The sequence below is a fragment of the Cydia pomonella genome, chromosome 10, assembly GCF_033807575.1.
Source record: "Cydia pomonella isolate Wapato2018A chromosome 10, ilCydPomo1, whole genome shotgun sequence".
Lineage (NCBI taxonomy): Eukaryota > Metazoa > Arthropoda > Insecta > Lepidoptera > Tortricidae > Cydia > Cydia pomonella.
This window is the reverse complement of record NC_084712.1, coordinates 15,292,880-15,307,673: the sequence shown is the minus strand read 5'-3', so window position 1 is coordinate 15,307,673 and position 14,794 is coordinate 15,292,880. Positions and strand designations below refer to the sequence as shown.

Sequence of the window (14,794 nt, the reverse complement as noted above, 5' to 3'; positions counted from 1 at the left end):
CTGCGTAAGTACGAAGTGGCAACATAAAAACTATTAATGCAGAGTTTTTTTGCAAAATATTTACGCAGAAACATGTAACACGTAAGGAATGATAAGATACAATATCGGTCAATAACACACTCGATAAAAAGCACTGGCAATGGCACCGTAAAAGACCTTTAATTAGACACGCTTTTGATATTCATACAAATGTGCTCCCTATTTGCGTGCCACAAGGTTGAATATAGCAATAAAGTACTCTGTCGGTTTGAGAATAGGATTGATTCGTGACAGTATGGGATCAGACACGGTTTTGGCGAGCTTTAGTCGGCGCGCCACGTGAACGGCTACGGAATTCCATTCTTTAAAAACGCTGAATGTGACTAAAGAACAAGATGAATATAGAAGAGGAGAAAAGGCGGGCCAATTAAATGTACAGGTCTACGCTCTGTGTGGCCAGATACACATGATTTTGACTATGTTTGACTATTGGAACAACCATGCCTTTAAAGCTCAATCAGCTTACAAATTGTATAAACACTTGGCACCTGTAGCCCTTAAATTAAAGTACATAATAATGACTACAAATATAAATAAAAACTGTTAAATCGCTTACGTTGTGTGCGTAATTAAGTATGAATTACGTGAGATTCATTGTTATTTATATCACGTGTACCTCATCATGCGCAAAACTGGGAAGTTTACCATCTCGTAGCGCAGGAAAATAATCTAGGAAGAGATTAAAACAAGGTGCAAGTTCATGGACAAAGATCATAATATGTAATAAAATTTAGATGTGGCCTTCAACACTGATCAGCAGAGCAAGGCATTTGCTCCTCTCAAATTGAGTAATCCGACCTAATCATACGTGTAATCCAATCAAAAAATTCCAAGAACTATTTCGCCTTGCAAAATTGCGTTATTACTGGTAACCTAAAACAGTGTCAAGTATATTTCAAACCCATAAATCCTATTTAATTTTACTTTAAAGATTGTCTTCATCAAAATTAGGTACCGATAACCTTATTACTAGTTATTACTATTATACCCTTAGTACTACCCAATAAGTAATTATTTGTGCGGCGCATTTGCGTGGCTACTGACAAAACCATGTAAACCGTTTGAACAAAGCACCATTTGAACAGTAATGAGTCATGATCGACTACTATTTGACTTTATCCCCGGCACGATATCCTGGAACGGACGGCTTCCGTAGAAAAGCAACAAAGAACAATTCCATGGATGTTAACTGTTACCACCCACTAAATTGTGTACTGTTGTCCGCTATAATAAAACTGGCCTTACATTCGTGTCGGTGGAGGCAGTTTATTGTACAATTTGTGTTCCGAAATACTACTGCGATAGTTCTTTGGATAATATTATACTGCTATTTACCTCCAGAATCAATAGTTCCAGTGAAAGGCTATTAAAAGGCGCTTATAAAATCAATTTATTTATGTAATGAACACAGAAATTTGTCCCTGAGTCATGGCTGTTTTCTAAAGTACGTATTTATCTACATATATACGTATGTATATCGTCGCCAAGTACTAATATAAGTTTAGCTTAGTTTTGGGCTAGGTCAATTTGTGTAAGATTGTCCCCAAGCATTTTTTATTATTATTTTAAGCCGTTGACCCTCAATCGCTTTTGATAGATGTAGTTACCAGCCACAATTTTTATTACCTAAATATTATAATTCAATAAAAAATATCAAGTAAAGTAGTAAGTAACAATTAATTCTATGACACAGACTTTTATTTACCATAGAATAGTAGTCTCCTTTCCTATCCAGAATTTAGCTATGCTACAGTACAATTGGTGTAAAACACGAAGGTAGCGCATGCTTTTAAGCAAGGCAAAAACCTATAAAAATACATAACTCAGTCGTCTTCAAGTCAATGTATTAATATATTATACATTCCGAGCTTAATGGCATTCTCTAGACATCGTCTGGACAAATGGGTCTCGTCGGAGTATTTTAGACATAAACAAAAGTATTAACAACCTAGTTTGGCAGGCTTTCAAGAAATTATGCTTATGACTACATTAATATCACTGAGAAAATATCGCAAAAATTATATAAAGTATATGAAATGAAAAAAATCTACTAAGTACTGTAGAGTCAGGTACTATAGGACTACAGGAGCAAGTAATGAGTTTCTACACAATGTTATAAACTGATTACACCACTGATTCATAAATTTATCTTCAGATAATTTTCTAGCAAATGCTTAGTGCCTCTAACAGGCAAATAAGGAAAACGCACACGAATTATACTTTAAACGACTACTACACCATTCATTATCTTCCGTTGTTTATGAGTTTTATGATGTACAATTATACACGATAATATGCATAGTGGGCAGCCCCTTGATGAAGCGAAATTCAAACACGCCTGCCTCTGCAAATATTATTCTAACTTCTCGCGTTGTCCCGGCATTTTGCTACGACTCATGGGAGCCCGGGGTCCGCTTGATAACTAATCCCAAGATTTGGCGTAGGCACTAGTTATTACGAAAGCGACTGCCATCTGACCTTCTGACCTGAGGGTAAACTAGGCCTTATTGGGATTAGTCCGGTTTCCTCACGATGTTTTCCTTCACCGAAAAGCGACTGCTAAATATCAAATGATATTTCGTACATAAGTTCCTAAAAACTCATTGGTACGAACCGGGGTTTGAACCCGCGACCTCCGGATTGCAAGTCGCACACTCTTACCGCTAGGCCACCAGCGCTTCCTCTTGATCTTGATTGATCTTGTATTACATTGACTATATATGTCTTCGATCAGAACTGCGATGGAGAAGTTAAGGAAAATATGGAGGAATCGCCACATTACCAAAGCCACTAAGGTTGGCTTGTGCGAGCACTTGTATTTCCCATTTTTCTTTACGCGGCAGAGACGTGAACATGAAGATGCCCTGGAGATGGTGTTGGAGGAAGATGCTTTGGATATCGTGGACTGATTTCCGCACCAACGTGTCCATACTCCAGGAGCTCGGCATCACACAGTGATTGTCGGCCGTAGTACAGTCGCACATACTGCAGTACTTTGGAAATGTCACTAGGCGAGATAAAGACTCCATAGAGCGGCTGGTCGTACAAGGAAGAGTGGAGGGAACCCAATTGCGCGGCAGGTCATCTATGCGCAGGAGTGACCTTTAATCCGCAGTTGGAAGCCCCGTATCTGACTGTGCCAGACAGTCTACCAAGAAGAAGAAATGGCGGGAGATCGTGCGAAGAGCTATGTCCGCCTCTACTAACGATGCGGGCGCCTCAACAACGTAACCACGACCGCTCTGCCAAGAGCGAAACGACAGAGAAGAAGAAGAATATATGTCTTAGTACAGTTTCAGTTCCAGGGCAGGACAATAAATTAGAACTGTGAGCCCAGTAGTATATATCTCTCTCATTAGCAAGCTTGTCTTTAATAATGGCTGTGTTATGGCATGTTTCAAAGTAAGTTATGGTAAGATTCTAACTTCCTACCATTTACAAAAACTATGTGAGCCAATTATAAACCGACAATGTAACGTCAAGTTCGATTGCATTTTCTAATTATATTTCTAGACACAAACAAGGATAATGCCTAATAAACAACTTTGTTTACGAACGAAACACCTCTGAACACAATGTCCTAAATGACTAGATATTCTCACTAACATAAACTCTTTTGAAACACAAGCAAATAACGTTTATCCACGTGGACAGTTTGCACAGACGACGTCATAGATATGTTTACCCTTTGCACCTTATTCAATTGTAATAGGGCGAGTAATGAATAGATATTTTTGGCGTCAATTGTACAATGGGAAATGCTGATACCATTTATCATTGTTACGTTATCAAGGGCGATTATTACCCTTCCTAGAAGCGGTCAATTATCGCAATTTCCTTGCAGCATGTAATTATATAGGTATACTTGAGGTTGGAGATGCGCGATAAGTATAGTTGTAAGAACTATGGCTAGGTTAAAGCTGCTCCGCCTCTGATCCCGTCAATGTCGGATGAGTTGGACAGTTGGACGGAAGCCGGATCGACCTTTAATGATTTATAGTGCCTAAGACCTGATTCATAGTAGAAAGTAATTCATTTGGTAAGGCGATCGTTTCAACCAGTACAATATAAAAAGCAGGTCTGAAGGTACTTATGAAAATCAAACCTTTGCTTACACTAAAGGGCAAAAGTCTATACTACAAAAGATTGACTCTGGCAGTCAAACGTAAAACTATAATCCTAGTACGTATTACGGCGTTTTTTAGTGTCTGTTACAAAATGTAGTATATCCGGACCACTATGTGTTTCATAAATCCATTCTTTCAGATCTCTTATTTCACACTTCTTGCCGCCTAAATTGTATGCATTATTTGAGATTACCAAAAACAGTCAAAGCCAAGACTACATATTTCAGTATTTTAATTTAGATATTTAGACCGATATTTGAAGGGACTGTTTTGTTAAATATTCCTATCCTAGCCTTAAGTGTCAGCCATCTGCCTCGGCAGGGTTCATAGCAGGTAAGGAATCGTTGTCACTCTTGACGCTAATCTGGTATTTAGCACTAATAGTTTCCGGACCATTAGGGACCATCCATTAAATGTGTGTCAGCGACTCGTCGGGGTTGCGATAGAGTTTTTTGCCGACAGGTACCTGGGGTCAGGTAACTACGACATTGGTGCATTTTGGGCTTGCGTAATCTTTATTTGTCCTTTTATTGTACAACAAAAATGATGTTCAATAGGAGGGCTTAAAGCCATGGAATTCGATTCCGTATTGTATTTCCTGTATGACTATAACATTCGAAAATAAACTTTTTAAGAAGACTAATAAGGTTTTTGAGATTCTTGTTAAAAAAGTCATGGCGTAGTCTTAGTATATCATCAACCATCATTATCCGTAAATACTTAATACCCGCAAACAAACTGATTACAAAGGAAAGTATGTATCTTCAGAAGTGGAAAAAACTAAATTTATTTATACGGTAAGTTGCGTGTTTGCGAGAAGTCTGATGATATCTTTGTAACTCAGAAACCATTTGTTTTATCAATAATGAGAATAATCCCACTGTAGTTATTTATCGCTGGGATAACAGCATCCTGTCTTCCAACTACTCGGGTCGAGGATACGGAAGGCATTATCATGGCGATAAATTTAACCTGTCATTTGATGGTGAATGCGCCATTGGCACGGGATACTTAGGCCTCTAACAAGACTAGGTCTTTATACAACATAATCATATAGGGTATTAAATGTAAAAGAGGAAGTGAGGGATTATCAGAGATTATAAGAGATAGCTTACTCGAATTTGAGCTGTCGTGAGACATACTAACATGTCGCGCGAGTGACTAAAAACAGAGTGGAATAAAAAGTGAGTGGAATCCGTAGAATTCGTTTAAAGATAGCTTACTCTTTAAAATTAGGAGTCCTATTTCAGAGGTAGGACAAACCACTTTTTAAACGAAATATTTCATTGTATTTGTTCTACCAAAAAGGTGTGGAAAGCGATTTCTAAAATTTCGGGAATATATTATAATGTGAGTAAAACATGTGTTACAAAATAACCTCGTTCTTAGAAAAGAACGAGGTTATTTAACGAAGACTTATATTGCGTTAATTAATTCAAGCTACTATAATAAAATTATCTGTACAAACAAAAACTTAAGGCAAACCAGTTTACCAAGGCTTTTTTTCATTTAACCATTCTAAGAATTTATCAGAAATTGTACCACGCAGGCCGTTATCAAGTTTCAAAATACACATCCAACTTCTTCGTAGTTTTAAGTAATTACAAACTAGATTAGCATTTACTGGAAAACCAAGATGACATATTTGTAAGCTGGAAAGGTTATATCTCGGTATTTAGATCTAAATGTATAGAATGTTTAAAAGTTGAAACAACGATTCTCTATTTACACTCCAATACTGAAATTCAATTTAATATTCGTACATTACTATAGAGGCCGGGAAACGAAGGGTTGCAGGCCAAGTAGATATACTTAGATAGAGTAGGGATACGCGGCCTACAACCCCGTTTATCGCCGAGATTTGTTTTTCTCAAACTTGCAATTAATAAAATGTAGTCCATTTGTTTCATGGTAGGTTTACACAGCTAAAAACAAATTACGAGCCAAGAGGTTGTGTCACAATTTGACATTTAAAAACAAAAGAAGGTTGCTTTACAGGCCTAGGTGTAAGACTTTATGAAATCCTTTAACTATCATCTTCACTCATCGCACCGGATACGCAGTATTTCCGGATCTAATTTGAAGTAAACCATGTCTTCTTAAAAAAAAATTAAAACATGTCAAATAAACAAATTTTTGTTCCTCCTTAATACTTCACGCACTGAATAATCATCATCAGCATCATATTTTTATCGTTATTTCATTGCAAGTTTGAGAAAAGCACTAATCTCGGCGATAAACTGGGTTGCCGGCCGCGTTGTCCCTATCTGCCTATATCTAGTTGGCCTGCAACCCTTCGTTTCCCGGCCCCTATAGTAATGAACTATTTTACTTCTCATGCTTGTAAAATTGTCATTTAAGTCGCGTGTAAGCGGTATAATAGTATTTTATACAATCGTGATATAATAGAGAGCTATTCAGTCGAGTACCGTAAGGTCCGTAAGTAAGGTACGAGATTGAAAAGCTATATCACTATTGTATACAATACTTTTTCTACGAGTCATCTAAAATACATAATACTTTTTTTACTATAAAACCTAAATAATGAATGAAAATTGGTAAAGTAAGTAGGCAAAAATGCGGTCATAAACGCGCGACTCCCGCCCCGCGCCCCGAGTGGGTAACAGCCTAACAGCAAATTGGCTTTGAGCTTAACTACTAAGCCTTAGCTTAATTAATTCGATTACCTCACCTGTTTCAGCGAATATATGTTTAGTGCTAATTAGAAAGCAATTTAATCACATACATATGTATTATGGTCGACCCATAGTAAAATTTACCAATTCCTCAATTTTTTTTAACTTGATAAGAATCAGCAATAAAAACAATGCTTCAGTATATGTTGCCGATATCGACATTTTCATATTTCTTCAATTCAAATACGATTGCAGTTTCGTCGGCAAAATGTTGAACAGGGAAATTATTATCTGTATAGTATATATATTTAGACAGTGAGTAATTATTATATTTATATATAACCAAATTTATGATAGGTAGTGAAAATGATAATATTATTAAAGCCGATTATATAATTCCCAGATACTTTATTACTTCACAGATAACATGATTATTTTCAACAGCACTTTTAGCTAAACATTACAACTTCTTTATTTTTTCCAATTACACTCATTTGCAATTACATGAAACCGGCAGCTTTGTATGCTATGAAAATTTTATAAAAAGTGACCCGTAGGTATTCATTTAGGTACCAGTGGATGCATTTAACTCAGTCTTGGTGACGTACCTCGGGTCACAGATCTCTCCGGAGACCTTTCTTTAATTGACTAAATGATCATGGTAACTTGAAACATTCTACCCTCCTTGTTCATAAACTTAGCAAACTTCTATTAAATTTTGTTTCGTTCGAAGTTATAATAAACACAAATGATAAAATGATGGATAAAAGGGACAAACAATTAACAACCGTCATTTGATTTGACAGACTTCAAACAGTTTTAAGAATAACACCATTGTTACCATTAATATTTAAATTAGACTACGCTCGCATTTTTGTACAGAATATTTCATTTTCAATGCAACTAATTGGTGATTAGATGAATTGAACCTTAATTGATCAACGTTACAGTTCAGTTCTCGTGGGCGCAGCCTATGTGCGTGATCTAAGGGAAGGTCGTGCCATGCAGACTTGAACTTTTACAATTCGTCATTATCATTAATCATAATCATCACTAACTTGCGTTCCAATTGTTAATCATCCTTTTTATTGATAAAAGAAAATAGTAGATCTAGTTCAATTGTTCTCGTAGACAACTGTACTAAGAAGTTGAGAATGTAAAAACAATTTCATCGAATTCTGGCTTTGGTTTGAATTCTACCAATGCGCTTCACGGAACTTAGGCAGACACGATGTTCTCTTCAAATTTTTCATTACCACTTTTTATGACGGAAATAATATCGTGTGACTTAAAAACTTCTCGTCCCTGAACTAATAATGTGGCAGGTGCCATCAAAATGCTACTGGGAGGCGGGTTTTATAACTTTATTTGATGGTTTTAATTTTCATCAAAGTCAGATCTTACGTCTGTTGGGAATATTAGTAAAGTTATTATTGAAGCCGGCAAATATGAACCAAGAAAAGATCAAAAACTAGACCATATACGGGTTCTACGCACGAGTGTAGATGAATTGAAGGGGATCCACGCCTGCCCTCCGAACCCCGTGCTCGGTACATGGCGCGACGCACATCGCACATCCTTCTACTTCCACGTCTCAAAATTGTGTACAGAATTCGCGATCGGATTATACGGCCACGTGTCGATAATGACATATCAATTACCGGCCCCATCCGTCGAGCCTCATTAGCGCGCAAAACGTTAATTGCGTCATTAATCCCATTAATCCTTCTTCGAAACAGGCTTTAGGGATTTTGATTCAACCATTTTCTTTTTTTTTGCGACTAATTAATCGGTTTTACTGAGTAAGTTTTTTACACACAGATAAAAAGATTCGTTGACTTTGGGTATGTCTAAGAAGAATTCGAGCTTCGAATTTGACGTTGTAATGAGGTTACATTATGCTGTAACTTTGGATCTCGACGTTTGACAATCCAGTGACCACAAAACATACGGAGCAGTACATGAGTTCAGAGCCATTTATTTCAACTGACATTTATTTATTTAAAACTTTATTGCACAAAAGACAAACTTAATGTATAAAAGGCGAACTTAATGCCATGAGGCATTCTCTACCAGTCAACCTTAGGGCAAAGCAGAAAAGATTGTAGGCGGCGCGTTTAAAACTAAAAGAAATTGTTATTGAAAGAATTAGAGTCCTAATACACATAAATTTATTATAAACTACTTAAATACATAAAGACACATACATACATTACATAAATAAATAAATATATATATACATATATATACATAATATACATAACCGATTCGTGAGACTGATACTTAATTGATCTTTAAACTGCCAGCAAATAAATCACGCAAAGATTTTTTGAAAGCAAACTTGTTGGGAGCTTTTCTAATGTTAGAGGGAAGACCGTTCCAGAGACGTGCTGCCTGAATGGCGTAAGAGTTAGACATGAAGCTTGTTCTATGAGTGGGGATAGAAAGAGAGAGATTGCCAGTAGAGCGAAATTGACGGTCACGAGAAGCACCATAAAAGTGAAAGAAGTACTTAAGGTATTCAGGGGAGTGTTGATCATTGAGAATGGAATAGAGAGTGCAGAGCATACGAATATTACGCCGTTGACGAATAGGGAGCCAGCCCAACTGGGAACGAAACGAGGACACATGATCATATTTCCGGAGACAGAAGATAAAGCGGATACAATTATTAAGAAGACGGGCCAACTTGTCAAGTAGCTCTTCATTTAAGTCAGGATAGCACACATCACCATAGTCGATAATGGGTAGGATTAAGGTGTTAACTAATAAAGTTTTAGTTTTGACTGGCAAAAAGTGTCTGAGTTTGTTAAGAGCGTGAAGGGTGCCCGTAACCTTCCGACTGATTTCGGCAACCTGCGGTCTCCAGCTCAAAGTACAATCCAAGTGCACACCTAAATCCTTTACAGACGGGCTAAAAGGTATAGGAGTGCCATTGAAACACACCGGCCTAATCGTATCCAGATCCAACTTGGCCAGCTGACGAGAGCTACCGATAATAACGGCCTGACATTTGGCGGGATTTACAAATAGGCCAAACTTTTCTGACCACTGCTGAATATGAGCGAGGTCCCTGTTTAGCTTTTCCGTAGCGGCTAACATATCCGTTACTTTACACTGGTCGTAGAGCTGTAAATCATCGGCGTAAAGATGGTATGCGCAGCAAAGTTCGGCGGTGATGAAGTTAATAAAAGTGGAGAAGAGAAGCGGGGAGAGAATACCACCTTGAGGTACGCCAGTAGCCAGATCGCACCAGTCCGACAAAGCCCGATCAACTCGGACTGCTTGCTTGCGCCCCCCAAGGTAAGCAGAAAACCATCTAAGGGCTGTAGGTGAGACATTTAGATGGTTGAGAAGAGCAAGGAGAATGTCATGATCAACAGTGTTAAAAGCGTTTGACATACTAGGTGGCACGATTTTTTTCTGAGACTTTACAGCTTAGCTTAGCTTAGTATGGAGGAATGAATTTATAAATGTCGGAGTAACCTATTTTATTTATAATAGCCGTTCAAGTTAGTTCCCGGTCGGTTGCATATCTATTTTAGAATAATACACTTGTTATTTTTTTTAAACTAACAGAGATACGTTAAGGTTAAAGCTCATCATCAGCTTATCAAGTTGAAGTGGCAATATGCGGCCATTGCGGCCATATTCACCTCAGAAACGGGCGTTGGCATAAAACCTCAATTCCAAGTATCCGCTGTAGCATGTTTGTCTTTCGCAACTTTTTATTTGTCAATGTTTAATGGCGCACCTTCTATCAGTTCTATCTAACATTAAGATTTGGCTCTTAGTTAATATCTATAGACAGATACGGTGGAATGTTTGACCGCGAATCAAAGTTTTGTTTGAGAACAAAGTTACATAAAAATGTATTTTCTGTGGTATCAACTTTTTTTTAAATTGTAAACGCATACTTTAAATTACTCTACCCTTATATATTAATTATGTAAGTTTTTATTGTTAGTTAGGTACGGTTTTGATGAAATTTCGACAAAATATTTTTGTTTTTAACTATGACTTAAATTTTAATGTAAGATCCACAAAGTATTGCTTTTATTCTTATCAATCGATCTGTCTTCTTTTCATCTTAGTTTAGTTCGCGTGTTTGTGTTTACGAATAAATTATTTAACTTCTATGTTAAAAGCACCGGTCATGGGACATTTATGAGAAAATTTGGAGTATTTTTGATATTTCACCAAAACCTTTCAAATTTCTAACACTTAATGCGTTAAAAGTTGAATCCTATTCGTATTTTATGTTTTCGATGTATTTTATGAAAGATACATAATAATATTATTAACAAATCGCTCCCGTCATGGGCAGTATGGCCCATTAATTTTAAAACAAACAAAAATCAATGAAACATCAAACTTAAGCAGCTCTATGGATCCTGTTTATGGTAAAATGTAGCCAGTGTTTTAAAACTGATGATACTCGTAAATTCCTTGGATTTGTATATACCATCCCATTACTGGTGCCACGTCCATCATAGGGGTGTTTAATATGTTTACTAAAATAAACTTAATTTACTATCATCGGGATTAAAGAATACCTAGTAATACTTCTTTTAAATACGTTACGAGAATACGTTAAGAGAATAACATGGGGAATAATACTCGTAATAATGGGACGAACGGACAAACTCGGGTGGTAAACGATAGTTTTAACATAAAATTGTATATATAGTTAACAGACTAACAGAGCCAACCTCTATATAACCTTTCCATTGGGTCACCTTTACACATTACGATACCCTAGGTCGCGTCTAGACATAACGGCGCTTTGTGTGATTCTGGTTTCGTGTAGGAGCCTACTGAGCCTATTAGGTTTACAGTCTTTATATTTTAAGTAAGGTTAGTTAGAGACGAAGTTGTAATATTTAGAAAATCGTATAGACGAAGATAAAATAGAATAATTGACAATTCTTTATACCCCGTTTTTTTTTCAGATTAGAAATTTTATAACCTCAAAAGTAGTGGTAACGTTTTTCCACCAATATTAAATTTGAGTACATATGCACTGAATTATTGTGTCGTTTACATATTATTGTATCGCAATATTATATCATATGAACCCTAGCATTTCGGAAGAAAAAGTTAATTACCACTACTTTTGAGGTTATCAAAATTCTACGAGTAATATTAATAAAAAACGGGGTATACATATTCAACATTAAATCTTATATTAACCTTTTAAAGCTAAAGCAGTAACTGTCCTGGAAAAACTGGGTACTAATTACTGGTATTTCTGGTATCAATAATAGCTATATATACATGTATATAAATATTAGAAAGGTTTCATTGAAGCTGAAAATTATAACTATACAATGTTACTGTAAAAGTAATGTGTGATTTCTTATTTTAATCTATTTCATGATAATCTGGAACAAGGAGCGAATTAATTTGGACGCCAAACAATGATATCATCACACACAAAGTATTCACAGAAGTCGCTCTGGGAAATACGATTTCACACCACCTTACTATAGGAGCTAGTTCAAAGCTAACATCACGATTCAGCATTCTTACAATAGAATGCATTATGTATATTGGTTAATTTGGTTTCACCTGGTGTTACAAAAGAAAAAAGACATCGAAAAAGCCACTATGTATATGTAGAAAAAGCCGGACAGCCAGCAATGACACAACGCAAATGAGGTATACCAATTTGAAAAAAGATAAAGGAAAAACCATATAACCCTCGCTAACAAACAAACGGAGAGATCCCCCCAAGATGATGATTCACATGCCCTGTGTAGTCGTGCTATCCATTATCCATCACGTGACATCACATTGCTGCTCTAAACAGTTGCGTATCCCGTGTAGAACGATCCTAACGAACATAAATATAGTAAAGTTTAAGAATAACTATTGTATTCTGCAACTGTTAAACCCTGAACTGTAAAAACTGTATTGATTCGTTTTTTTTAAATATATATACAGAATCTGTTTCTCTGTCACAACGTTGTCATTTGTTCACTTAAGCACAAAGTTTACGATTTTTGAGCACTTAGCTTTGCCCATTCATTATCCTTATTATTACCGCATGACTATATTATCGAACGTAGGTATAGCGAAAGCGCTTCAGACAAGCAGTCTGGTGTATCTATTGTCACATCACGCACACATCGCACCATAGTTTGTATCTTCGTCACTATTAGACTACGTGACTGGAGCGCAAATCGGTTCAAAATTTTTGCGATTATGTATTTGCGCTACCTGGAACTAAGTACGAGACCGGAGTGACTACAGTAACTTTTCTGTAAGTTGCTAAATCCGTATTGGTTCTAATCTACATATAGGACAGGTCACGTTTTTGTATGGGTCCCATCTTTCATTTTCAATTGTACCTACAATTTGTTTTCAGAGCAGCAATAGTAGCTTTACAAAAAAGCTATTTACGGTCTCTGAAACACAGCCCGTTGACATGGAGTGGACAGCAGAGGCTTAATAATAATAAATAAATAATAAGATGCTCTGTCTTTTCGTTGGTAGTAAATTCAGGTCACATTGCCCAGTAATTTTTGTGATGCTATAATCATAAATTCTTACCTTGGAAGGAGTGGATGAAGCAGCCGGTCGCAGCTTGGCCCGACCAGCGCCTCCGGCCTGTCGTATAGCGGCCATCAGGTTCGAGTGGGCATCCCCAGTTGGCGCAGGGGTTTCTTTGGCTTCAGACCTATTTAGACAAAACAAATTAAAGGTATGTAACATTAATTTACAGTACATATGGTGCTACTTTACCGCACTAGTGCGAAAATCAGCATATTACGTTACTATGTCGAACATTTAAACGGCCATATATACTGTAAAACGTTGTACGATACATGTGCGAATAGGCAATTCGCAACTCGTGTCGATTTAAAACACTCCCTTCGGTCGTGTTTTAATTTATCGTCACTCGTTTCGGATTTCCCATTTTTCGCACTAGTATCGTAATGTACTATTACAAACTGCGTACCTAAACTAAGATGTCAGAGTGTAAAGTGGGCGGAAGTCAGTTACAATGCATACCAAAAGAGCTCAGTTAATCACTAAGTGGTGATCTATGATGATATACAAAATGCCATACAAAACATTTCAAAAAAAATAACAAAATACAGCTTAATAAATATTTTCCACGAATATTGTTTGAAACAATTGAAACATGATCGGTTAATGAGTTTTTTCCAAAATACTTCTCTTTTATTATAAGAACGTAAGTGCCGCGAGGGCCCTTTTACGTGAATGGCTTTTTCATATCTTATGACGGTACGGGACCCTCCATTACGTGTGACCCGACACGCACTTGGCTGGTTGTTTTATAATAAGACTATTATAAAATTTGCCACGAGAATGACATGAACCAGACCTTCCTTAAGTCTTCTTTTTCTCCTTCAACGATTTTATTTTACGAGTAGGTCATATTCTGATATCCGCCGATTGGTTTTATTCAAAGCACCTGAACGACTCCCACGTTGTTTATGTTTACGGCTGGCATCGGTTTATTACTAGCAATCAATTAACAGGCCTCTTTAAAGAGTTATAAAGCAAATTATTCGAAACATCTTAAAGGTTTATTTATGGCAGTCGAGAAATTCCAAGAATGGCTCAAGATGAGTATTCTGTTGAAAAATCAGAGTAATATCATGTCAACATTTATACCGTACCGCGAGTATCAATTCCTAATTAGTTACTCGTACATAGAAGGAAGTTACCTACGAGAATAGAAAAAAACAGTCTTATCTGAAGCATTTTGTCAGCCTAAACCGCTACAGCTAGGGAGCCGGCGATGCTAAATGTGTAGTTACTCGAGCGACGTAGAGACCTATTGGAATCGAAAGATTAGATGACAGGAAGAAAAAAGGTTACCTATATAAAGTTTTCTTTTCCAGCGTGCAGAAAAGCGTCCACAGACTTTTTTAAATTTCGGGGATTATATAGATTTGGTCGTTTTGGTCCAAGTTAATGCTATTATTTTTCTATAATTTAATCTGATAATTATTAATT

The 14,794-nt window shown here is 36.7% G+C and overlaps 1 protein-coding gene across 2 annotated transcripts in view; it reads right to left on the bottom strand.

Annotated features, from left to right (window-relative positions):
- The window catches only part of LOC133522238 (WASH complex subunit 1-like), a 46,733-nt gene that overhangs the window by 7,900 nt on the left and 24,039 nt on the right, over nt 1-14,794 (bottom strand). For both annotated transcript variants that reach the window (XM_061857504.1, XM_061857505.1), the window contains exon 5: nt 13,358-13,484. In XM_061857504.1, coding sequence (XP_061713488.1) covers nt 13,358-13,484 — 127 coding nt within the window. The remainder of the gene's footprint in view (nt 1-13,357; nt 13,485-14,794) is intronic.